Source organism: Equus quagga, chromosome 11 (genome assembly GCF_021613505.1).
Source record: "Equus quagga isolate Etosha38 chromosome 11, UCLA_HA_Equagga_1.0, whole genome shotgun sequence".
Classification (NCBI taxonomy): domain Eukaryota; kingdom Metazoa; phylum Chordata; class Mammalia; order Perissodactyla; family Equidae; genus Equus; species Equus quagga.
The window spans coordinates 78,449,908-78,476,470 of NC_060277.1; the positions used below are offsets into that span (position 1 = coordinate 78,449,908).

A 26,563-nucleotide genomic window follows, 5' to 3' on the forward strand; every position below is an offset into this window, starting at 1 on the left:
ACCCGGTCAGGAAACAGGGCCCACGGCACCACACACATTAATTTACTAGGAAACGCCAGCCTGTTTTATTTCGTGTTAGTCTCCGGTCAAAACCACCCAGCAAAACCATCAGCAGCGCGGGCAGGAGCAGAGGAAAGAAGCAGGCCCTGTCCTGCCTCAGCACCAACCTGGGGCGAGTCAACCCCACCCGTCTCCATGGAAACGAGGCAGGACCCGGTGGGCACTGGCTCCCTCTGTCCGTGAAGCTGGACGAGGCTTAGCCCGGGAGACGGGGCCCCATCCAGGCCAGGGCAGGGTGAGTTCAGCCTCTTAGAAGGTTCTAAACGGAGTCAGCTGCCCATCCCGGGTCCTGTAAGCACAGGCGCCCCTGGAAAGTGAGGCTGGTCTCAGGAGCCGCTGGCAAAATGGAAAGAACCAAGCAGACCAGAGTTCGAATCCTGCCCCACCTGTCGCCAGCTGGGTAATGGGGCCAAGTGGCTTAGCCTTTCTGAGCCTGAGTCTTCTCATTTCATCTGCAGAATGGGGATAGTTCCATGGAGCTCGTGGGGTTGTTGGGAGGGTTAAATGAAGAAATCTATGGCAGGTACCTGGCCCTCCTGGGAGCTCAGCACTACCAAGATGTCCAGGTCCCTAAATCTGGGCCGGTGGCTCTGGGAGGATGCCCCCTGTCCTTTCCACGCTCCGCCTTACATCCCACACTCCAGCCACTCCGTACCTCCTCCTCCCTCTGCTCTGCTCGTGCCGGAAGTCCAATAACAGTATCTGTAAGCATTGCTGAGCTCTTGGTAGGTAAATCCCCATTCAGGCCTCACAGTGGTCCTCCTTGGCAGGTATCCTTTGAGGAGCAGAGACATTGAGACACTAGCCGCAGGTCACACAGCAGCCAGCCTGCGGTTGGGCCCACATGTGGATGGAGGTCTGCCCAGCTCCAGAGCTTGAGCCCCTAACCTTCTCCGCACTTCTTCTGCTGCCGTGGAAAGAACACTGCCCAGAAGGTTCCAGGTGCTAACTCCAGCTCTGTCACGGGTAGTCCTGTCACTTGGGCAAGTTCTCTCCTCCTAAGCCTCAATTTCCCCATCCGTAACAAGGGGCGTGATCTCTAGAGGCCTCTGCTGGTTCTCTGACTCCAGTGAGCTGAGCAAAGCAGGGATTTGGTTCTCCACCCAAAAGGTGATGACAGTGTCAGAGGTGTGGCAGCCAGGCCACGGGGACCCACGGGGCGGCCTGATTGCCCCTCCTAACCACAGGCCTGCGCCCGGCCGCTCCTGTCTTTGTCTGCTTGGTCCCTGCCGCCTTCAGGGACATATCCCCGCCTAACGGCACAGCAGAAGGGGAATCTCTGATCTGGCTTTGAATGTAAACTCACGCACACTCTCTCTCTCTTTCCCACGAGCTCCGGCTCCCCAGGGCTTCTGTGATCAGAGTGCCTTTACCGTAAGTCCCCCAGGGCTGGCACGGCCTGGGAGGAGGGGAGGGGACAGCCCGACAGGCTCCAGCTGGGGAGAGAGCGCCCAGGGAGGCTCCCAGACGCTGCCTGTGGCTTGGGCCCCCACTGGGGGGACAGGGTCTCGGCAGGAGGAGCTGCCAGCAGGAGGGAACAATGTCAGGTGGGCACAGGGGTGCTGGGTCCCTAATGCTTAAAATGAAGCCCATCGCCCCGCCCGCACCAGCTGCTCTCCAGTGTTGAACCAGAAAATGATGCTGGTGTGGTCCCAAAGAAGCGTCTCAGTCTGGCCGTGAGATGCAGAAAGAGGAGGGACTTCGGCCCCACCCCGGCCCCACTGTTCCCCAGCCTCCCTGACCCGTTTTTCATTGATCCGATTGGGACCGTAGAACGTACCCACCCTCCACTCACCGTGGTGATGACAAGGCGCACGAGAAGACCTTACCTGAGAGTCTGCACTGCCCCGGAGGGGCACAGCCAGCAGACTTTCCCAGCCTCCCTTCCCATTACCGTCCCCTCATGAGGCTCAAGCTCCTGATTCTCAAAGGCGGCCACGATGTCCACCTCTCAGGGTGGACACAAAACCAAAAAGCCAGCGTAACGCACATGGCGCCCCATACGTGCAGCTCCTCCCTCCCCTCCCAGGTCTGTTTCTGCCTCTGTGAAAGAGGGCTAATCGTGCCCGCGTCTCCAGGCTGCGGGGGCATTAGGAAGATGAGCAGGTGGCACATGAGGCACGTGGCATATGCCGGCACTTAGAAGGGGCCCTCGATACACGCGAGTCCCCCGTGCCAGCGGGCCTGGAGTTCTACGTTCAGTCCATCGCAGGATTTACAGTTGGGAGTGGGCAGTGCCTCAGGGGCAGCTCATGCTTGGGACTGTCCAGCCGCACAGGGCCACCACCGATGGCAGCCGGCTGTCCTCCTAGGAGGGCAGGGCAGAGACAACTGGGTAGCACCGTCCTTCTTAGCCACCAAGTGTTGCTGTCGCACGGGGACCAAGCAGGTCGGGGCCTTTCTCTCATGGCTAAGTGGCTGCCGGCCCGAAGGCAGAATAGAGGGATTCAGGCCAGGAAGGAGGCCCATAGATCTCTGCCGCCCCCCGCATGGCGGCTGCATCCGTAGCTGCTCAGATGCATCGGGAGGGCCCATTCCGGCAGACAAGGAGACCGATACATCCCCGTCGGAGACTCGCGCTCAAGGGCAGCACCATAAATCCCAGGCTGGGAGCGAGCGAGAGGTGAGCCAACCACTCCTGGGAGAGCATCTTTCCTCCGGGGGCCCAGTGCGCTGCACCCGCGGGCACGGGAACCCGTGCAAGGCTTAATCTGCAGCTCTGCATCTGGCTCATCAATAACCCGGGAGAGGCGCCTCCCGCCCGCTCCAAGCGGCCAAGACAGCATCCCATTTCTCACCTCCCCCTGAAGCTGGGAGCTGAATTCTCCCCCCAGACCAGAATCTCTTGCGCTTCTTGGAACGGTTCTGTTCTCCAGCTCATCCACCCTTCCCAGCCCAGGCTGCTGAGGTGAGGGAGGAGTTTTCCCAGCATCACACGGGATGGGGAGAGGGTGGGAAGGGGAGGAGGGGAGCCCCGGCAGGGAGAGGTGAGCAAGGCTGGGGACCAGACCACAGGCTCCTCAGCCAGCAGGCTGCTTGTGCCTAGATTTTCCTGTCTGTCCCATGGGTCTCCATTCACTCATTCGTTCATTCAACAAACATTTATGTGTGGGCCTTGTTCTGAATGCTCTGTCTGGCCATGAGCAGGAAGACCCTGCCCCGAACAGGCTTGCCTTCTGGTGCAGGACTCCAGCAAGCTCAAGATAAACACGTGGAGAAACCAGATAATTTCAGATAATGATGGCTAGGAAGATGATGGAAAGGCTGCTGGGAGAGGGAGACCCTGGAAAGTCTGAGCGGGGAGCACCGCGATCTGACTTAGATCGCGCACAGATCCCTATGCCGCTTCACGCAGAGGGAGTTGAAGGGGACAGGAGTGAAGCGCTCGGGAGGGAAGGAGGCCCCAGAAGAGGCATGGATTTTTGGTCCAAATGAGCTCAGGAAGGAGGCAGGTAGAACACGGCTTTGAAAAGACAGATTCAGCAGACGGGCCGAAGAGCCAACGCCACTCCAAGCCGGCTAGGAAGGGGCTGGGCATCTTCTCATGTTTCATTGACAATTCAGTGAACATTTATCAAGCGCCTTCTGTATGCCAGGCAGTGAGGAATCGGACATGAGTAAGATGCTATCCCTGTCCTCGAGGAGGTCCCAGCCTAGTAGAGCAGACAGGCAAGGAGACAAATGACTCCGGGCACAGACAGCCAGTAGTCAGCCCTACCCAGAGAAATCAGGGAAGGCTTCCCAGGGGAGGTGACTATCAGCCAGCACTTACGGGAAGAGGCGGTTACAAACCGCAGTAGGGAATCCCAGACACAGACCCGAGGCCTTGCAGAGAGACCAAGGCCTGGGCTCAAGTCTACCCTGCACGTGGGGAAACTCCCGTGGAGAGGAACTGAGGCCCCAGCGGACAGCCAGCATCAACCACCAGACAGGTTCCAGCCCCCGGCCTTTGAGTTTTCCAGCTGAGGCCCCTGCAGGCATGGAGCGGAGAAAAGCCAGCCCCGCTGTGCCCTGACCCAACTCCTGATCTGCAGAATCTGCGACGTAATAAATGCTCATTCTATCCCACTAGGCTGGGGCGCAATTGGTTACACAGGCCGAGCAACTGGAGCGGCTCCCCATGGTCTGCCTCGTTAGGAAGTCTCAGTTCTTCAGAATGGCTTGCCAGGCATCCGCGACCCGCCCGCCTGCTATCCGGGCTCAGTCTTTCCTCTTCTCCTCTCCCTCTGCTTCCGCCAGGTTGAAATCCCTTGAATTCTGGAACATGGCAAGCTCCACTCTTCACACGTGCTCTCCCTGGTGCCCAGCGCACTCATCCGTCCTCCAGGCTGCCCCCACCGCATCTCCCCCAGACCCCGCTTCCTTCGGCCAGTCCCCCTGCACGCCCACCACCTGCTCTCAGGATACCCTCCACCCCCAACACGGCAGTTACTACTCGCCCCGTGGTCGGTGCCGGACCTCATGTCTATTCCCCTCCCTCGACCAGAGTTCTCACAGGGCGACTTTGTCCCTCTCACTGTTTTGGTCCCAGCACAAGGCCTGGTATGTGCTCATTGAAGAAACGCACAATTGATTGTAGGAATGAGTGCTTCCTCACCCGGAGGGACCAAGCATCTCCCGAGCCCTTCCATGTGCCAAGCACTATTGGGTGCTGAACACCCATCCGCCTCGAATACACGGGGAGTCTGATGCGTGCTGTCATGGAGGGAAGAAACCAGTGCTAGGGCCGTCAGAAGGACAGCTCCCATCCACGGAGACTTCCTGGAGGAAGCAGAATTGGAGATGGGCCTTGAAGGACGGACAGGATTCCAACAGGCAGGGAAACAAAAGGAACTGTCTGGGTTAAGTGTAAGGCCGTGCTGTTCAACATGCGGGTCCAGGGACCACACTCTGAGTAACACTGGTTTCAGAGGAGAGACCAGGACCCGGAAATGGCTCAGAGCCAGGGCAGCTAGAGGGAAAGTTGACTTCACAAGGGAGACACCAGCCCGTGCCAGCATCTAGTCCCCGAGAGAATGCAGATTACAGCTGTTGGGAGCAGGGGACGAGGAGCAGTACCGGGGCAGAGCTAGATACTGAGAGACAGAAGAGCCAGATAGAGTGCCCTCCCCAGAGGCTGCGGGGGACAGAGACGAAGCTGCCTGTCTCCTCTGCATACCAGGAACCAGCTCTCCAGCAGGCCAGGCAGCCTCCTTCACACCCAGGCTGGCGCGGTGGCTCCTGACCTTGATGCAGGAACAGACCCCTTTGAGACCCTGTCAGAGCTCTGGACCCCCCTTCGAAAGTCCCGTGTGCACATGCGCGGACACAACGCCCTGTGACTTCAGAAGCTCCCACATTCACACCCCCAGTTACGTACTAAAGTTCTAAGCAGCCCCTTGGACAATGTGTGGGATGCCCCAAGGCCAGGGTCGCTAGAATCAGGCAAATGGCGAGGCCCCAGAAGACAGGTCTGTAGACAGGTGTGGCAGCTGGGCAGACAGAGGACAGGGCGCTGTTTCAAAGTTTGCTGAAGGCAGGGTGGAGGCTGGGAGAGGCGGCGGGCCCAGCCTGTGGGGGAAGCAAGGATCTGTGGGCTGGGGGATTAGAGCCGTGGGAGAGGAAGAGGCAGACCCCTCAGAGGGCAGTGGCTTGGGCTCCCGGCACAGGAGGAGAGCCTGGGTACCTGTTGCCTCAGTTTCCCCATTTGTGAAATGGGAAGATGCTTCTCTCGCCCTGCTTACTCGCCAGCAGATGCCCCTGAAGAGAGTTGAGATAGAGCCCAGCACGTGTCCTGGGACCCGCAGACTGGAGCCCTGCATGGATGCGAGGATTATGCTCACAGGAGGAGTGGATCATGCCGCATGGGGAGCGCCAGCGGAGCATCCAGCCTTCCAGGGAGAGAGATACGGACGGGCGAGAGCGATAACGCGCAAAGGAGGATAGAGAGCAACCCGAGGGTTCCTACTGAGACGGCAGGGGAGAGAGCAGCCAGCTAATATGGAGGGGGAAGCAGGGCTGCTCCTGGTGACTCACAGGGCCTCCAAGCTCGAGATTGCCCTTCCCGGGGAGAGCCCTACAGGGCGTGTGAAAGGCAGAGGCGAGTGAAGACAGGAGATGAGTGGCAAGTTCAGCATCTCTACCTGGTTCCTGCCCTTCTGAGGACCAGGGTGCAGGGGGTGGTGTGGAGACCACCTTGGGCATCAGACAGACCCACCCCGCCCCATTGCTTACCCTGCGGCCCGGCCCAGCCCCTTAGCCCCTGAGTCTCCAAGGAAGGAGGCCACTCTGAGGGTGCCCACAACGTGCTGTCAGCCACCTATTCCCGGCCACGTGGCTCTCTGCCTCCTGCAGCCCTGGAGCACAGATCCAAGGCCTTCATTCAACTCCGCCAGGAGCATAGATGAGGAAACTGAGGCACCGAGAAATCAAAGGGTCCTTCTAACCCCAGGGCTCGTGTTCTTAGCCACCAGTTACTCCGGGATCCAGAGTAGAGGACTGGGGTGGAAGAGAGAATCTCAGGCCTCAGGAGAGGTCAGTGCCCAGGGGGAGAGCAGGTCAGTGCTCCCGGAGTCGGCAGCCCTCTGGCCAGGCCTGGAAGGCTGAGTGGGCCCGGGGTGGGAGCCTGCCAGCAGGGCGGGGGCAGAGGACATCGAGGGCAGCAGACAGTGCCACTGAGCTAGATCGAGCAGTCGCGAGGCTGTTAACCATCTCTAACAGCTGTAATTTACGGGGACCTACCATGTGCCAGGCATTTGACTGATGGACGGTGTCCCACGGCATCCGCACAGCAACTCTATGTAAAGGACTCGTTATCCCCTTGTGACAGACGCTCAGAGAAGTTCAGTGACTTGCCTCTGGTCACACAGCTAGGAATTAGGGAGCCAGGATTTGAACAAAGTTGCGTCTATCTCCAATGCCTGCTTTTCCCACTGTTACACTGCCTCTCAAAGCACCTACTTAGGATCCTGCCCAGCTCTACAGGAGATGGATTAGGGTATAGGGCAGGTGGAGACCATAGGAGGAGCGTCGTCCTCAGGGTCTGATTGCCCACAGCAAGGGGAGGAGAGTCGTGTCTGTGCGTGTCTGGCCTCCAGGAACCAACTCATCTTGTGTGTTCCTGGGGAAGGCCCTGCCTTTGGCCCTGAGGTTTGGCCTGCTTCGTCTACCAGTCAATCATCAAACGCCACCGGGTCTCTGGCCTCTCCATGCCCGGGATGCCTGGCAGCACTGGCTTTGCCTCACATATTAATTTTTCAATCTGGTGAAACTTGTTAGTCTCCCGGCCCCTTTTCTGCCCTGCTGGACAGAGGCTCAACCCGAATCCTGACCTGCACTCGGGAAGTGACGCTGTTAAAACATCACCAGCCTTCAGTGAGGCTCAGGGCTCCGGGCAGGAGCTCGTCCCCTAGCTCCCAGCCCCAGGTGGACTCAGAGCACCTCAAAGACTCACAAGGATTGACTGGGCGGCCCCACGCCAAGTGTCTCGCATGGTGCCTCTCACACTCTAAGCATTAGTTACTCGTCTTATTACCATCATTGTTTAGATGTCAGCTTCTTTCCTTGTTGGAGTTTCCACGTCAGCGTGATGTACACTTGACTGGTGAGCATGAGTGATGGCGGGAGCTGCAGCAGCCCCATTCTCACACACATCCCCTTGGATCCCAGCAACCTGGCCAGCGGGAGAAAAGGGGCAGCCCTGTGCCAGCTATCCTGGAAGACGCTAGCTGGGACCCTGGTTCTGCCAAGTCCGCTTTTCATGGAGCCACTGTCACGGCACTGAGGGAAGAGAAATAAGCCAGGAGTGTTCATTCAGCAACCCCAGGGGGCCAAGGAGCTGAATGGACGATGTTTTCCAAGTAGTTCCAGAGGATCGGATAAGATTCCCTGTATAAACACCACTCCCTACCGGATTCACGGCAGCAAGCGAGATGTCGTCCAACTGATTGTTAACAAAGCTGTTTAAAGAGGGAGGCCGTGGGGATCATCTTTTATGGATTAGCTGTGAAAAATTCTCTTTAAAATTTGTCTTAGTCATCTGAACACCGGGGTTCTGATAAAGCACCAAGTTTTATGATGTGTGTTTTGCAAGCGTGCACGCATACACTCACACACAATCGCAGCCTCCTCTGGCTTTCCCTCATCCCATCCCTGTCAAATCCGCAAGAGATGCATTTAGTCCCCCAGCCCCAAAGTGTTCGAAGGCTAATAAGCCATTTCATGTGTGCGTTAATAATTCAAGCTTTACACCAAGTTTGCAAACTGGATTGGCTTCCCAGGCCGACGTGGAAACGTCTGGGTCAAATATACTTTAAAGAAAAATTTCTTTAATTAGTTTCTTTTGAACAGTACACAAAGGCCTGCCTTGACAGCAAGGCAATTTATTGCCAACTTGACATCGCATCTGTGTTTATCGGTTAAATGATTCTGTGGCGTTGGATGTAGGACGTCTCGACTCCCACGGACCTTGCAGTCTCCTGTATTTGCTTTTCCTCTCTGTGCCCACTTCCAAGGAGGCCCTGGGCGTTGCTGTCTCTGGTTTGAAGCAGGGAGCAGCCTGGCCTGGAGGTCAGAGTGGTTTGGCCAAGGTCACGGAGCAAAGGGAAGGCAGGGAGAGCGGGGACTCAGCTCTTGCTCTGCCATCTTGGCAAGGTACCGCCTCACCCCCGCCTGAGTTTTCTCGTCTCTGAAATGAGGATGATTATGACAGCTCCCTGATGGGGTTGAGTGAGGACCAAATAGACCATGAACATCAAGGGCCCGGACATGTGGCAGATGCTCCATTAACTTTGGTTTTGATAATGATGATCATTCTGTCAGGCTCCTCCCAAGATGTTTTCTCTCTCCTTTCCCGAAGCTCTTGCCTCGAAACCCTCTCCAGTGCCTTTCCGAGGAGGCAGAAGAAACCCCACCGCCCTCTCAAAGGAAGGGATAATTTCCGACAGCCTCGTCTCTGGCTCAGCGCTTTCCAGCAGTCAGTGTGCACACAACTCTCCTGAAGGCCCTGCTGAGTGAAAATTCTGGTTTTCAGTAGGTCTGGGGTGGGGCCTGAGACTCTGCATTTCAAAAAAGGCTCCCAGGTGATACGGATACTGCTGGTCCATGGACCACACTTTGAGTAGCGAGGGGTAGCCCACAAGGTAACCATTCATTCCTAGAAAATACACGTGGTGGGAGGAGGGCGGTGGGGGGGTGCTGGTCTTTTGCCTCTTCTTCCTTCCTCCCTCACTCTCTCTCCCCTCCATCTCTCCCTTCCTTCCTTCCTTCCTTCCTTCTTTCTTTCCTCCTTCAGAGTTGCTTTGAGACCAGCCCTTCACAGGCGGGGCCTCCACTGTGCAAAGGATGGAGACGGAGAACCAGTCTAAGCCAAGACAATTCAGTCAATTCATTCCCGCCCTCCTTCCTTCATCTTTCAACAAACAGGAATTGAGGACACACTATGTGCCGGATGCTGCACACAGAGGGATGGCCAAAGAAACAAAATCCCCTCCTGGAACCGAAAGCATTTTTCCAGTGAAAGAGATCTTGATGGCTGAAAGGCTCTGCGTCAGATCTCTACGTTGCCATCGCTCAGAAACCTGGACCAATAAGGAGATAAAAGCCACTACAGAGGTCACAGCGCTTGCCGTTTCCATAGCCACTGTTTTCACCTGATCAAGAGGTCAGGGGATTGCAGCCCATTTCCAGGAACCGGATGTGAGAAGCCAGGGGAGAGGAGAGGTCATAGCAACATTGACCCAGACAGTGCAGCCTGGTAGGACCAGCGCGCTCCGGGACAGTCAGGCCCCCAACCCAGCTCCACCTCCTTGCTGGTGAGCCTGGACCACCCCAAGCCTGCTTCCTCATCTTCCCTCAGAGGGATGTGGGGAGGGATGAGGGAGATGGGGTTGAGCCTGCAAGTGACAGGTTAAACAGCACTGAATCATAGGGGGTTCTTTTGTTTGTTTATTTCCCATCGTAAGCCTGTCTACTCAATAATTCAATTCAACAAGCCCTGGGGAAGACTTACCTCGTCCTCAGGGCTGTACTGGGCACGGGAGGGGATAGAAGAATAAAGATAAATAAGATGCCATCCCTGCTCACAAGGAACTTCTTGTCTTGGCTGTGAGGGAGCCAGACACCCGTGCAGAGCCCTCCTCCCCAGAGGCGGCAAGGGCAGCCAAGAGAAACGCCAACGCAACTGCCCCAGGCATGTGGAATCGGCTGTGGGTGTTGTAAGGGCTCAGACGCAATCCTGTCTGCTTTAGAAAAGGATTACAACTTCCCAAATTTTTATTAAGGAAGAAAGCAAAAACAGATTCTGAGTGGTATCTGATTGAAAGGCCGAGGCATCGAAGACATCCGAGCATGCCCCTGGAAACATACGCACCTCATGTGCGACTCTGATGCCCAGCGAACGGAGATCTGTGCAATAGTGAAGGCACTTAAATAGCCCAGATTTTTGGTGAGTATCACAATTTCAAATGTTCTATGTGCTATTGTCTCCTTGGGTACATGAGTTCTTGCCCGACCAGGTGTCCTGGTTTGGGGCTGGGAAAATGTGGTCTCCATAATGAGCAGGGATGGTCCAGCAGCCCGGCTGCCTGGGTCTGGAGCACCGAGCACAGTGTATCATAGCCAGCTGCTTACCAGACCCCCTGGGTCTAGGCTGGATGCTCCTGGAAGGCTTGACCTGGGTCCTTAAGCAGTGGAGGCTCTGCACCTAGGGTCTGGGACCCAGGGGCTGCTTCTTAAATCAAGAAACAACTAAATAACCAAAGGCCCATTGCATTTTGCATTGGTGAATGACCGAATAGAGGGAGAAGGTCGAGAAGGCAGGCAGGGAGGGAGGAAGGGGTTAAAGACAGTGGAAGAGCAATAGATCCCTTCCTCCTGGGAGGAATTGCTCCTTTGAAGAAGTGGGAATTGTGTCAGTTTATTATGATGATAATAAAGCCTGATTTATTCTGGCAGGTTCCCAAACCTCTGCCTCTCTCCTCCACCCCAGGCCTCCCGGCCGTGGTTAATGATTAACACGATCATGATAGCAACACTGCTCCTGCGAGGCCAGGGCAGTCAGCACCGCCAGAGAAAAAGGCTTTTAGAGACACCTGCTGCTCTGAAACCCCACTCAAAGCCTGCGGTGCTGGGAGATTTGTGTAGCAAGGGGGAGGGCCAAGAGCGAAGATTCCAGCTGCAAACCCAGCACAGCGCCCTCTGTGACTCTAAACAAAGCACAGCCCACTGCTCCTGTCTGAGTCTTGATTTTCCCATCTGTGACATGGGCCGTTGAGATGCAATCAGTGGGTCTCTAACTGCGCTCCCTGCAGTTGTAAAGGTTCCACAGAGCCGGCTGGAAAGGAGAGACTGGAGCAGACAGAGGCCCAGTGCCACCGCCACTGTGGTCAGAACAGCTCAGCTTCTATCTATATATAGACCGGACCTCTGCGTAAACTTTCCCTTTGAAGAAAGGGTTTTGAGGTTAAAAATAAACTACAAATTACTGGATTGGGTGTCCTCTGAGGTTTCTTTCAGGTTTGACATTCCACTTCCCGTCCTTGAATCTATTTCTTGAGTGCCTACTGCAAGGTACGCACAGTGCTGGCCAGAAGGGCTGCACTGATGAGCAAGCTCGCCCTGCACCTGGGGACCTCAGCCTTGGGGTGGGAAAGATGCAGCCAGTCATGGTAGCCTCCTTAAAAGCAGCAGCTGGTAGGTACTCAGAGGCAGGAGCCAGCTCCTGAGGGCCCTCACTCAACCCAGGCAAGGTGGTATCCAAGCCATTTCTGGGAAATGATACACGGAGCCACTCCTCCAAAAGTGAGCCTAGAATGTGAAGAGGACCAGCTTTGGGACTGAAATATGGAAATGCCCTGACCTCCATCTCTTCTCCCCCAGGAGCCAGCCCTGCAGGCATCAGGACGTAAGACATCAGGTGCCCGCAACCACACGGTGCTTTACCTGAGCTCTCGATGAAGTCTTCGCGATCCTGTGATCTGAGCATCCTTATCCCCCTTGCACAGATGAGAAAACCGAGGCTCAGAACACCGAAGTGACTTGCTCAAGTTCAAGCAGCGGAGTCCACCTCCTCTTCACCCCTGCTCTCCACCCTTAGACTCAAGGTGACCGGCAGCCTTTACTAAAGATCCTCTGCTCTCTCCTGGGCTCTGCTATGGGGTGTAAAGGGAAGCGCCATTTGTCCAGGGTGGGGCCAGGATGTCGCCGAAGTCTGAGCATCCCCCTGGGGCCAGCAAGGCGGCAGCAGCAGAAATCAGAAGGGGGACCTTGAAACGAGGTGACATGTAAGTCCCAGTCTGGCCTGCTCCCTGTTGGCCCCTCTTTCCTCCGCCAGCCTTGGGAGGATGGGGCCTTTCATCCAGACAGGTGGCACTTCTTACATCACCTAGATTGGCGAGGCGGGGCTGAGGTCAACCTCCTCCATCCGTGGTCCAGGCCGAATGCCCCCAATCATTATATAAGGCTTCTATGAAAAACAGCAGCCCCTGCCCCATTTCTACCTCCCGTTTCTTACTTCCCTAAGGAAAACACTTTTAACTTTTTCAACAGCTTTATTGAGATCTAATCCACATACCATACAATTTACCCACTTAAAGTGTACAATTCAATAGTTTTTAGTATATTCACAGAGTTGTGTATCCATAACCACCATTAATTTTAGAACATTTTCATTACCAACCCACGCCCCCCCAAAAAAACCCCACACCCCTTAGCTACCAAGCCTGCCTCCCCATCCCCGGCCCTGGGCAACCACTGATCTACTTTCTGTCTCTATCAACTTGCTTGTTCTGGACATTTCATATAGACAGACTCATATAATATATGGTCCTTTGTGACTGGCTTCTTTCATGTAGTATGATGTCTTCAAGGTTCACCTTGTTGGAGCATGTACCAGTGTCTCATTTCTCTTCTTGCCTGATAATATCCCGTCGTGTGTATATACTACATTTTATTTACCCCTTTCTCAGTCGATGGACATTTGGGTTGCTCCCACTGTCTGGCTGTCAGGAATAAAGCAGTGGGGACGTTTGTGTACAAGTCTTTGCATAAACATATGTTTTCAGTTCTCTTGGGTGTGTACCTGGGAGTGGAATTGCTGGGTCGTGGGGTGACTCTCTGTTTAACCGTTTGAGGAGCTGCCGGGCTGTTCTCGCGAGCGGCTGTAGCATTCTCCATCGCACCAGCGCTGCACAAGGCCCGAGGTTACTGCACCGAGATGGTGTTTATGAGGAATGTAGTATGGCGTCTGCCGAGTGGTGGAGAAAAGAGCAGTTCCCCTTTCCCTTTTCTTTACTGGCACATCGGTGTCCTGATCACCTCCAACTTGTCCGAACGCTTAACCTGAACCCACCTTACTGGACTTGTTCTGCATGCGAGGCAGAGTTCCTCTCTCCAGTTTACACCACGTTTGCGTAGCGGCGGCTTCTCTGGGAGCCCCACACAGCGCCTCACCTGCTCGTCCTCCGGCCACGATGGGGAGGGCCAGCTCTGGGCTCGGCCGCACTTCGAGACTGTTGTTCACGCTCCTGGCATCTCGAGCAGCTGCACTGCTGGGAGCATGTGGAAGCCCACATCCAAGTCCAGAACCTGGTGGCTTCTTGGCACTGAGGTTACACCTCCCACCACGTGCGTCCTGCCCGACGCCCAGCAGCTGTAGATGAGGCTCACGGAACAAGGCCCATCCAGGTATAGAATTCCACCCCTGACTCTCTAAGCCTCCCTCGAACACAATGGGAGGCTGTAAAATGCTCTAAGATAAAAGGACATGCAGGCGAGAGAACAATGGGATGGGAAATTCCTCCAAGACAGCCTCTCCTGACTTTGGACCCTGTGCCTTTAGCTGGATGCCCTCTACAGCCCACCCCAAGTCTCCTGAACACCTCCCTTTTGGTAGCCGGGCTTCTTATGGTTGAAAGTTATAAACACCCAACTCAAGATGGCTGAAGCTCAAAAGGGACCTTATGGGCTCATTTGACCGAGAAGTCTGGATGGCGGGAGGGGGCATCTTAGATGAGGTCACCCAGTTAGCATTCTCTCTTGTATAAATGCGTGTGCCTCTGTCTGCGGCCTTTCCTGCTGGAGACAGGCTTCCCCGTGGGGCTGGGTAGGTGGGACAGAGCAGCGGAAGTAGGTGCCACCCCTCAGACATTTCTAGGCTTAAGTCAACCCAGCCTAGAAACCTCAGAGGAAGGGGGAAGCGTCCTCTCCATACTGTCTGTATATAAAATCCCAGGGGTGGACCCTGATGGGCCCAGCTTGGGCCGTACGCCCACCCTGGCCATTCTCTGCAGCCAGACATATGCCCCCTTGAGGCTCAAATGGGGTCACAATCCTGGGATTGGCAGTCCCACCAACACCCCTGGAGTGGGAGAGGTCAACCCCCGAAGGAAGATGGAGCGCTGCTTCCCAGGAAAGTGATCTAGAATAGACAAACCCAGCGGGGCTGCGTGAGGCGATGACTTCAACCTTCTCAGCAAGCACTGCGGCCCGCCAGTGCCCAGATTCTGTGACTCCTATGGGCTGCTTGTAATCACGCCTTCCTCTTACTGAACACCCAGGACCTGCCAAGCGCCTCCCATGGGTGTTCTCTAATCTGCACATCAGCGCTTCTATTGGGTGTCAGCACCCTCATTTTACAGACAAAGCACCTGTGGCTCAGAGAGGTCAAGTCAGTTGCCCAAAGTCACACAGCTAGAAAGCGGCGATGCTGGGGTTCAAGCTCTAGGTCAAAACTGTATGCTCTTTTGCCTTGTTCCCTCTCCAGAGTGGAAGCCCCGAGCCAGCTGCTGTCTGCCTGCACAGGTGCGTTCTCTTCCCTTTCTGACAATGACTGAAGGCTTCTGAAGGAGGCTGCTCCGCCTCTCTCCACTCCCCATCATCTCCGGGCAGGCTGGCTCCCACCAGAGGAGGCTGGGACATTCATTACAAGGCTAACAAGCCTGTGCATCTGTCATTCAGTCCTGACACCTGCGTAAGCTTTGAAGATGGGCGCGGAGGGGCCGTCTCCCGCCCAGCAAGAGTGGCGGGAGATGCTCCCACGTGCGTGGGCGAGGTCTGGGGGCGGCAGCAGCCACTGTGGCAGAGGGGCCTCATCCTGGGGGACTCTGGCAACGGACGACCATCTCCTCGGACTCCATGCTGACAAAATGACCGCCCGGGAGGCAGGGACTTCAGGTTCTGCTCCCATCTCAACAGGAAATACAGCGTGCGGGTTCCGTTTGAATCGGACTCGCCATTAGTAGCTCTGTGACCTTCGGGACATTGTTGAACTCTCTCTGTGCCTCAGTTTTCTCATCTTTAAGGTCACCATCAAGCTGTTGTCACAAGGCAATAGTAGGTAAAATTTATGAAATGCTCTAAAGGGGGCTCTGTAAAATAAATGCTAGCCGTTACTATTCCAGGGACCCTTGACCGAGGGGGCAAGGGGGGAGGGGAGGGACGGCAACCTCTCCCGCTCCAGGGGAGAACGAGCAGACTCCTCCCAGGGCGGCTGTGACATCTTAGCTCACACCCCAGCTCTGGCTCCAAGCTGTCCTGTGACCTCAGACAGTTCACTTCATCCCAAAGAGCTTCCGGTTTCTTATCTGCAGAGCAAAGGTAATAACACCTGCGCTTCTGCGTGGGTCAGAGCAGCGGCAGCAACCAGAAGACTCTAAATGATGGTTGGCATTCACAAAGATGCCCTGGCAGGAATCCCAGGACAGTGGAAGCATGAGGAAGGTCAGCAGGACCTTAGGGGCCCTGAGGAGGTGGGAAAGCTAAGACCAGGCTCTGGGCGTGGGGATCTGTGGGGGCTCTCGTCATCATCATCATCACCATCACCATCATCATCATCGTCACCATCATCGTCAGCACCAGCATCAGCATCATCATCGTCAGCATCAGCACCGTCCTTGGAACATCGGTACTAAACGCCCGATCGCATGCGGCAATTGATGGGGCTATTCGTAGAAAATGACATGCACTTGCCTGTGGATAAATTATTCTCTACACCAATGGCTCTCAACTGGGGGTGATATTGCCCCCCAAGGAACATTTGGCAATGTCCAGAGACACTTTTGGTTGTCGCAACCTGGGGGATTGTCCTAACTAGTCAGTAGAGACCAGGGATGCTGTTAAACGTCCTACACTGCACAGGACACCCCGTTAACAGAGAGTTATCTGGCTCAAAATGTCACTAGTGCGAGGCCAAGACCCTGCTCAATATCTTCGCTCTTGTTATCGAAAGTGTGATTAAGATTCAGCATCACCTGGGAGCTCGTTCCTCAGGCCTGCTGAATAAGAATCTATGTACATATTAAAGTTTGAAAAACGTGGTCTAAAAATAAAACATGCATAGGGAATACAGAGCAGCAAACCAAATTGTTAACCACGTAAGACAAACGCAGGGCATTGGGGGTTGCGAAAAACAGAAGAAGATAACAGGGGATATGGAAGGACGGATGGATTGCTGGAATTAGGATTGTTGTCCAACATCTCAGATACGCCAGGCGCCTCACCAGACACTACCTAGATTCTCATTTACCTCCAGAGCAACCCCAGGTGGGAGGTTCCTGCTGCCCCTGGGGCAACGTCTGGAGAGACCACGCCTCCCTATCACACATCTCGAAGCTTTCCAGAATCTTCCTGCTGCTGTCTAAGCTGGATTATATAGAACATAGTGCCATACCTACACCTGCATGGAAACCTTATTCACAGCTGGCGCCTGATGTTAACTTCTAGTTTCTCACTCAAGTAGGGACACATCATTTTTACACGTGCAAAGAATGCAATTTTTTCCTTTGTTTTCTCTTAAAGGATCAATAAACATCTTGTTTTGCCTTCAACAAAAGTTCCGTGAATTCTCTATAATACACATTTATTTCCTTTTATTAAGAGGATACATCTCAGATTAACAATAAAATGTAGTAACATTGAGTTTTTAAGGTCCAAGAGCCCAATGATTGCAGCACAGGGACATAAGAAGAATAATATCCACCATTTATTAACCACCTGCTGTTTGCGATGTGCTTTATATCAGGGCCTGTAATCCGCCACACAAGCTTATTCCTTATTCCTATTTTTCAGAAGAAGCAGCTAAGGCATAGACTAGTGATGGGGTCAGGGTTGTAGATGAGACCTGCCTGCCCCACACTGCCTCTTGGTTGGAACGACCCCTGGTTCACCCTGGCACGCCCGCTGGCTCCAGCAGAGGCACTCAAAGTTCTCGTTTTGCCGGACTGCCCTCATTCCATCCCTATCTCCCTCTCCCCTCCATCAGCAGGGCCCACTTCCCCTCAAGCCCCAAGTTGTCCCTGGGCTTGGAAGATGTGGCACAGGGGCGTCGGTGCTGAAGATGGATGCCTGTTGACCTGGCCCAGGGGAGGACAGCCTTCTTCTGTAAAGGATAAGAGAGTAAATATTTTAGACTCTCCGAGATACATGGTTTCCATTGCATTTACTTGACCCTGCCATCACAGCACCAACGCAAGTCATGGACAACATGAAAACAGATGGACGCAGCTGTGTTCCAATAAAACTTTATTGGCAACAAAATGAGTGGCGAGCCAGGTTTGGCCCCCAGGCTGACGTTTGCCCACCCCTGACCTCTGTGATCTCCAGGGTTTCTCCACGCCCTGGTGCTCTGTGGCTTATGAGGGAGAGAAAGTCCCAGACTAGAGATTGAAAACTGGTGGTAAAACCACACCCAGCTCTCTGACAGGTTTTGCTGAGCCCAGACAGAGAGTTTATTTTTTAAGGACATCTTAAACAGACCCCAAAAGCAGAGACTAGTACAATGAACCTGCATGAACCCATCGCCAGCTTCAGCAGCTGTCACCACTTTGCCAATCCCTTGTCATCTGTCCCTCCAACACACATATTTTTCTGAAATATTTAAAGCAAATCACATTATTTCCCCCATAAATCCTTCAGTACATCTCCCTAGCTGATGAAGACTTTTTAAAAACATAACCACACAGCCATTATCAGCCTAACAAAGTGAATAATTCCTTATTAGCATCTAGTGCCGCATGTGGTATTTACATTCCCCTAATTGTCTTAAAAATGTCTTTTTATAGGTGATCTGTTTGAATCAGGAGCTACACGTCGTATTCACACAGAGCTTTTAAATTTTTGAATTGGTTGTCAACTCGTGAAAATCTGGATTTCACATAAACCTCGGATTTTCAACTTCTCTTAGAAAAAAAAAAGTGAAATATTTGCTACTTGGCAGCCTCGCCCCCGTGGCGGCCGTCGCACTGAGCAGCCAGCGCACGCGGGATGAAGACCCGCGGCCCCGGTCCCTCCCACCCCCATGCTGTCACCCCACAGCAGGATACCCACGGGCATATGAGTCTGCGATGCCACCCCTGGACTTTCTCGTCTCTCTCTCCCACTCACACAGGAAGTCTCTTGGGCTGTTCCTGGCCCACCTTTCTCTCCACCCTCCCCCAAAGTGCCCCTTCATCATCCTTTTTCCTCTTTCAAAGCAAGTCTCCAGAGTCTACCCAATTCCAGGAGGAATCGTGTCGTGGGGGTGGGGCAGAGAGGAGGGGTCTACCCCGAGTGACTGGCCAGCCCTCTAGCCCCTCCAGTGTCTGCCTTCAGGGCACTAGGAAAGGCCCCCCCAGTCCCCTGAAATGCTCCCCTCTGGCTCAGCTTTTGCCTGATGCTCACAGAGCACAGAGCTCACTCCCCAGGTGGAGAACAGGCCTGCCTTGAATTCGCTGTGTGACCTTGAAGAAATCACTCTCCCTTTCTGGGCCTCAGTTGCCCCTTCCATACAATGAGAGGGTTAATGCGCGGAGGGGATGTTGGGTTAGAAAACAGTCCACGTTGAGTTCCTGAGTGAGACACGAATAATCTCCAGCTGACAGCCTTGTGATCCTGTGGTTCTATTGGTCATACGTGGCCTCTCCTCCTCATCACCAGGACCGTCAAGGGGGAGGGGAGGAGAGAGGTACCACTCTGAGGAGCAGGAGCACGAAACAGTCCACACCCCGACTCTCCTCTCCGTCTTTGCAGGCCCCGTCTTCGGAGTGTGGGTGCACGCTGGTTCTTGATTCTCTTTCCCTGTGGGTACCACCAGGTTCTGTCTGCTCTCACCTCAAAGTGGCACATAGAGGGCGTCTCCTAGGGCAGGAGAGATGCTGGGAGATGCTGAGGCTGCCCCTGAGCCTGTGTGCAGGTGTGGGGTGGGGGGTCAGTGCAGGCAGGGCTGGGATGACAGGGGTAGGCTCAGGGTGTGAAAAGCGTGACTCAGGCACCAGCCCCCTTGGGTACTCAATCACGCCGAGGGTCCAGCTGCAGGGAAACCAGGTGACAGGCTCACCCGGTGGGGGAGGCAAACACGTAAACAAACACTTATGACAAAACGTGATAAATGCTAGAATAGAAGGCTGCAACAACCACCTTGGGAACACAGAGGAATGGTCTATCTGTTTATCCAGTTTTGCATGCCTCCGCCTCGTTCCAAAAATAATTAGAAGAGGCCAGTAAAGCTCCATACGGCAAAACAAAGTGAATATTAAATAAACAAGGAGAGAAAAATAATGTAGGAAGAACACAGGGTAAACAAGGATAGAGTTAACACCCAAAATATCTGCCAAGAGTCCCGTGATCCTGCTAGAACTGACCCACAAATTTGCCTCTGAGCTTCCTAGCAGCCAATGCAAAAGGAGAAACCCTCAAAGTTGTACAATTCACAGTGTTCCTTAAAATAAAGCATGGGAATAAGTCTGGAGCAATCCCGATGCAACGACCTGAGAGAATTTCTCAAGCAGAGCCCCTACAACTAGGTGAGGCGTATATGGAAACTCTCTGCCCTAGATTTGCAACTTTCCCATAAATCTAAACATATTCCAAAATTAATGTTATTATTATTTTTTTAAAGTCCACAGGCAGAGCTCAACTATGGCTGCAGGTATTCCCCCCACACTGCAGGCCACCCAGACGTGGGCTGGTGCTGTCTCTGTTTGTAACTCCAGGGGGCGTCGCTCACATCTACCCGATACCTGACACGGTGAGTTCTCTACAGTAAACGATTGCTGAAACAACGCCAGGGGTCAAATGGACATGGTGGGGGGGGGGGGGGGGGGGGCAGGGAAGGTTGAGCATCTAGATTGTCCATAATGTATACCAGATGCGGACTCAGAAATGAGAGAGAACCCGACACATAATCCCGGGTGTTTTACGGGCGTTTCAAGGTACATCAGCCGGTCCCCATAATTTGACATTTTTGCCTATGTTCATTGGTTTCTGTCGATGTCATGTCCCTGGGCAGTGACAAAGTCACAGAATAGGATTTAGAGTAGGACTTGCAGAACATGACAAGGTTTTGGAGAACCACCGTTTTGAATAAACAAGTGGACTTAAGTGGCTCTTTTTGTCTTCTTTTTCAAAACTATTAACTTTAAAGTGACATCATAATTTTTTTCGTAAGAATATAGATGCTCATGGCCAGAACATTATCCAGGACCCCTGACCTTAAGGCTACAAGGAAAACAAGCTAATGGGAAGGAAATTATGGAAGGAAAGATGTGAAGACGCTGAATTCTGAATTTTTTAACATACCCATTGCCTTATTTTAGTCACTCTGGATCTTCGTACGGCGTTCCAAATCTCTAGTTGGCCTCTAGACCTACCCAACAACCTACAGCCTCAATCCGGGACTGCGCTCACAGTAAATGACGGGATCCTTAATCAGAGCACGAGTCTCAGAACGAAAAGGCAATCATTTTGTAAAAATGCTGCTTTGTGCCGTGCAGCTAGATCTTTACAGTATGAATAAATCGACTTGAGATTTCCAGCCTCCTCCTCCACCCAAAAAAAGACTCTGGGGAATGGGGTAAATGAGCAAAGTTCTCTATCACAACTGTGCCGTTGACACCATGACACAACGGTATGCTTCCCGGGGCGAGAGTATCCAGCTCTGCCTGCAGAGATCACGGAAGCCTTCCCAGAGGAGGTGACTTTGGGCTGAGGCTTCAAGGATCAGTAGGAGGTTGCCAGTCTGACAAAGGAGAGTGAGTGGAAGGACTTCCATGCAGATGGAGAGACAGAAGCCAATGCACCGGACACCTTCCATCAGCCCCTTAAATGTTCTCTCTTTATTCTGCTCGGCGTCCCCTGGCTGGAGAGTTTGGCCGAGGGCATGCTGAAGAGGCGAGTGTGTTTCCTGTCTCAGCCAGGATCAACTTCCTGCCAGAACGTTAAGGTATCCACGCATGGCCGAGGGAGAGACCATCTGTCTCGTGTCTCTCCTTTTAAGGGCACTAATTCCATCATAAGGGCTCCACCCTCGTGACCTAATTACTTCTCTCAAGCCCGCCTCCTCATGCCATCACATTGGGAATTGGAGCTTCAACATCTGAATTGCGGGGGGAAGACAAAAATTCAGGGCATCGCAGTGAGTTATAAACAAAGAGCCCCATCCAGCCTGTTCACCAAAGCTCTTAACAATGGCAGCCTCGAGCCAAAAATGCCATCCTGCCCCCCCGGGGGTGGGGTGGAGGTGACAGGGACATAGCTGTCTGTCTGAGTTCCAATTGCATGTCCAAATAGGTCATTTCTTGTGTCAGGCATTTCCCCAGAAAGGGCTGGAAGAAAGGGCTTGTCCAACACAGGAAAGTCAGAACGGAGTCAGTCACAAAGCCAGAGCCCATGGTCTCAGAGAAGCTGCTCAGAAACACCAGCGCTCTCACCCCTCTGCCCTCACGTCCCCCTGACCTTGGTCTTGGGGTGTCTTTCCAGATACAGCCAGGGAAAGATGCAAAGACTAGGAGAACAGCACTCAACTTCCATGCACATCAGACCTCAGGGAGCTTGTTGACGGTATAGACACTGAGGTGGTTAACAAGACCCCCTGGTGGCTCTGAGGCACAGCCGAGTGGGAGCCCCTGGACTAGGGAAATCTTGAGAGGGTATAAAAGAAAGGACGGCTCTAGTTGGGGGGTATTTATTATTGTCATTACTCTTATTACACTATTGAAGAATTGGATTTTACTGCAAGTGCTTATGGCCGTCCAGTAATTGAATAGTAATAAGTACCAACCATGATAATGTCACAGGACTTGTACCTACCATGGACCTGGTTCATTAGATGCGTTAAAACACATCCTTAGGTAAACAGAGCATGGTGTGTACACACGGTGAGACAATAGTCTGTCTTGACAGTGTTCAGCCTGCTGACACCTGCTACCACGTGGAGGAAACCTGAAGATCTTATGCAAAGTGAAATAAGCCAGACACAAAAGGACAAATCCTGTAGGACTCCCCTCATCTGAGGGTCCCAGAGTACAATTCACAGAGACAGGAGGTAGAACGGTGGTGGCCAGGGGCTGGGGGAGGGGGAATGGAGAGTTAGTCTTTAAGGCAAATGGAGTTTCAGTCTGGGAAGACGAGAAAGTTCTGGAGATGGATGGTGGTAGTGGTTGCACGACAATGTAAATGTACTTGATGCCACTGAATTGTACTTTTAAAATAGTTAAAATGGTATCTTTTATGTTATATAGATTTTAGTACAATAAAAAAGAAATCCATGCTTGCAATCAAGCCAGGCTGGAGATGGACTGTGGCCTTCAGAGTCAGGCAGGTCTGTGCAGGAATCCCAGCTGTCTGAGCGATCTTTGCCAAATACCACTTGATCTTGCTGAGCTTCCACTGTCTCTTCTGTGACACGAGGAAGAGGGGGCAAGAAGCATCTTGAGGGGCTTATGATGGCAGTTATTTCACAGACATCATCTCAAGTCACTGTCCCACAGCCCTGGGAGGTGGGTGGGTATTATTAGCCTCATTTTGCCGAAGAGGAGTTGAGACTCAGAGAGGTTGTGTGATGTGTCACCCAGCTGGGGTGGAAGTGGTAGCCTTCCAAATGCAGATATAAATGTGAGGATAAAACTGGGCTCTGCGTCCCTGGCCCTGTGAGCCTCAGACAGCCCGTGAAGCCCACGCAGGATCTCCCCTCGGATTCGAAGACTTGGAGCCTACAAACCCAGACGCCCGATTTAGGGCCCGCTCTTCGGGTTCTGATACAAAATGCGTTGTTTTCAAGCCATTATCCAGCCTCTCTCGGTTTATGGGTCTCTTATATTTACAAGTCCTGTGAATGTGCGATTGAAATAGACCAAAAGATGTGTCTCTAGAATCTTACGTGCTCGGAAATCAAAGCAGGGCACATTGGTGAAGGGAGAGGTTGTTCCGAAAGCTGAAGTCTGAATTATGGGAATGGAGCCGAAATCTCAGTTCTGAGAGTAAAGTTCAACATAGCCGGAGAACCAGATGAGATAACAGGGGTCGCCGCCAGGAGAAGTTGGTGGAATTTCAGCAGGAGGAAAACAAACCCGGTCGAGTTCTCTGGCTGAGAGCTAAAGGGTTCAGCGGGTCCTGGGCCTGCCTCCCGCCCAGGGCACCGATACACGGAGCCGGAGACACTGTGAACCAGTCCAAGGGCACCGTTTGTGTGTTCAGTAACACAAATGGCACCCCCTAAGTTGTGCTGTGTGCACCCCTCTCTGCCTCCGAGTTAGGAGGATTTCTAAGGACATCAAACACAATGGGGGGTGGGGATTCATGCACGGTGGTGAAGAAAGATGTGGCAAATGTCCTCACTTTCTTAGAACTTGGAGACCAGATTTTAGAAGATGAAAGGAATATCACCATCATTTATGGAGCCCACTGTGTGCTGCCACCATGCTAGGCTTTCACCCATTTTTGTCTCATTTAATCTTCAGCATCCCCCATTTTAATGATAAGGAGAGATGCTCAGAGAGGGTCAGTAACTTGCCCATGGTCACACAGCTAGCGAGTGGTAGAGCCAGAATTGGACCCCAGAACCATGACTCCACGTCTGTCTCTGTCCAGCTGCCAGCTGGGAAGACTCTGAACCAGTCTGGGCATGGATTTATCCAGGCAGAACTGGGCTGGAAGAGCCACTGGGGGCTGATGCAAAGAGAAAATTAAGCCACAGAAAGGCAATCGGAAGGGTTTGGGAATCAACAGAATGGGGGAAGGGACCCAGTCCTCTAAGCCTTGGGCCTGGGGCGACAAGAGTTGGGGTGACTCTTTATCAGCATCAGTGAGAACCAGCAACAGGGATGGAGCTGCCTCGCTTTGCCCCCTCTTCCCTGAGTCTCCACCCCTCCAGCTCTCACTGAGGGATGACCAAGCTGTCCCCAGGGGCCTGCACAACCTGGGGGCTCTGCTGGGACACGGGGGGACTGAAACACAAGGCTCTGAATGTGGCCCAGGGAGCCTGTGGGGCATTTGGGGCCCGGGGCAGCCTGTGAGCCCAGCTCGGTGCAGGGAGCGGGGCTCTGCGTTCCGGCCCTGCCTTGGTCACTGCGGGCCTGCCTGGGGGCACGACCTCCCCTCTCTGAGACTCAGTTTCCTAACTTCCACACAGCGCAGGGAGGTGGATTCAGACGGTATTGCCGAGCTTTTTCCATCTCTAACATCCTCTGGTTCTAGAATTTGCCTCTGCTTCAGTCAGAAGGGCTAGCGGGCAGCCTTCTCTGGGGTGGTGGCCTCGTTTTGCAGGCTCTCCTGGTCCAGGTGGCTCCGCCGTCTCCTGCCCTTCTCCCCTAGCCTCCCATGCCAAGGCTCAGGCCTCATAAGCCGATGCGGGGAGGAAGGGATGGGGTGGGGGGGGAGCGGGGGGAGAATCGTCTTGCCTCTCTGGGTCCCAACACCTCCCTACCTTTCTGAATTTTTTAAAGTGCCTTCACTCAGAACTCATCAAAAATGCATCAGGCTTGGGATTGGCCCAAGCTTTTGCCTGAGGAGGCAAGTGGAGGTGAAATGAGGGAGGAAGCCAGGAGGCTGGCAGGCTGTGCAGGCACATGAGCGTCGGGAGCTGCGCTAGGGGCTCTGCCAGCCTCTCCGCTCGGTGGAAAGGGGCTGGGGACCAAGGAGGCGCCCTGCCCTAGGAAGCTTGACCCCATCTCTGGGAGACCCCCTTCAGCAGTCTGGGCCGCCCCTTCCCCAAAGTGGAGCACAGCCTCTCTGCGCCCCCATTTCACGGGAGGTGGGGAGGATGGACGGGGCGCTGGGCGGGGCAGCTCTCTATGGGAAGGGATCGGGTGACATCCCAGCTGACTTTAAAGGAAGGCATTTGAGAGCTGCGGGACAGTCCAGGGGTCCACAAGGGGCAGACGCAGCCCCCGGCTTCCGAGCAGCTCCTTCCCTCTGCCTTGCACCTTTGGCTTCTGCAGGAGATTCTGTTTAGAATAAAAAAGAGCACCGTTCATTTTTTAAAGTTTGCAAGTCATTGACCCTCTACCTCTTCATTTTACAGAAGAGGAAACTGAGGCCACGAGTGGACAAGTGACTGGCCCAAGGCCATTGGGCCCGTCAGTGGCAGAGCTGGGACTAGAACCCAGGGTCCTGGCTCGCAGGCCAGGAGCCTCGCTTCTTCTCCACTGGCCTGACCTTGACAATGGCCTTGTCTGGGTGTGTCCCTGTTCTCCCAAAGCGGAGGTGAACTTACAGCCAGCAGGCAGCTTGCCTGACCGTGGGAGGATAGCATCCAGGTCAGCACAACTAGGCTGGTTGGATCTTTATCTGACGCCCATGATGGAACGTTCTGGATTGTGTGTGCCTTGCAAATGCCCCTGGTTTGAGTCTTTCTGTGGAACAAAGTCCCTTCAGCCCCAATGGTACTTGGGTCTCAGCCCTCAGAGCACTGGGTCATCTGGTCCAGCTCTCCAGTCTTCAGAAGGGGAGATCGAAGCCCAAAGGGGTCATGGGTCAAATCGGCACTAGGCCTCCAGGGCCCGGGTTAGTGCTGCCTGTGCCTCATCGCTGCACTCCCAGGGCCTCTGTCCTCCTTCACAAGTGTCTCTCGGCCTCCACTGCCACCCCCTCCCCTCCAAGGTGTGACAAGGGCAGAATTGAGGGGGGACCCCCCAGAGTGGCTCGAACACCTCATCAGAGAGGCTTGGCTGGCTCTCAGCACCAGAACACCCACCGAGGACCCAGCGAGACAATAAACCGTGATAATCGTGTTTTTAATAATCGCCTGGAGTTTGTTTAACATACAATCACGGCCGACAATAAATCCAAATTAAAAGCCCAACCGGGAGGCCTAAGTTGAACCGCCTGGTTGGAAACGGGAGGGCTGAGGGGTGGGGGTGGGGGGCGGGAGGAGGGGGACAGAGGAAGGGTGGGGCCAGGAGAGGGGGAACAAGCATTCCTGGAGGCTAGGGTGCCCTCGGGAGGGGCGAGAGGCGGCGCAGGGCCTGGCCTGGCCCCAGCATCCTCCCCAGCCCTGGCACATGTCCTATTTTCTTACAAAAGGATTTCAGTGATGGTCCCAGCAGGGACTCATCTAAGTTCCCAACCTCAGATCCGTGAACAGGGAGCTGTCCTTCCCCTGCCTGCGGGCACCCGGTCCACGGGGCAGGGACCTCACTCGCCCTGTCCTGTTCTTTATCCCCAGCCTCTGGCATCTAATAGGTCATCGGCAAATATTTGTTGAATAAACAGATAGAGGAATGAATACGAATGAACGCGCCCACATCCATTTATTCATTCACTCGGGGTTTTCCCC

General features: G+C 53.9%; 1 protein-coding gene across 1 annotated transcript in view; it reads left to right on the forward strand.

The window, feature by feature from the left end:
- TMEM132E (transmembrane protein 132E) overlaps window positions 1-26,563 on the forward strand; it is a 136,437-nt gene that overhangs the window by 31,106 nt on the left and 78,768 nt on the right. The window contains exons 2-4 of the mRNA XM_046676302.1: window positions 14,801-14,838; window positions 15,786-15,940; window positions 16,218-16,263. Of these exons, the coding sequence (XP_046532258.1) occupies window positions 14,801-14,838; window positions 15,786-15,940; window positions 16,218-16,263 (239 nt within the window). The remainder of the gene's footprint in view (window positions 1-14,800; window positions 14,839-15,785; window positions 15,941-16,217; window positions 16,264-26,563) is intronic.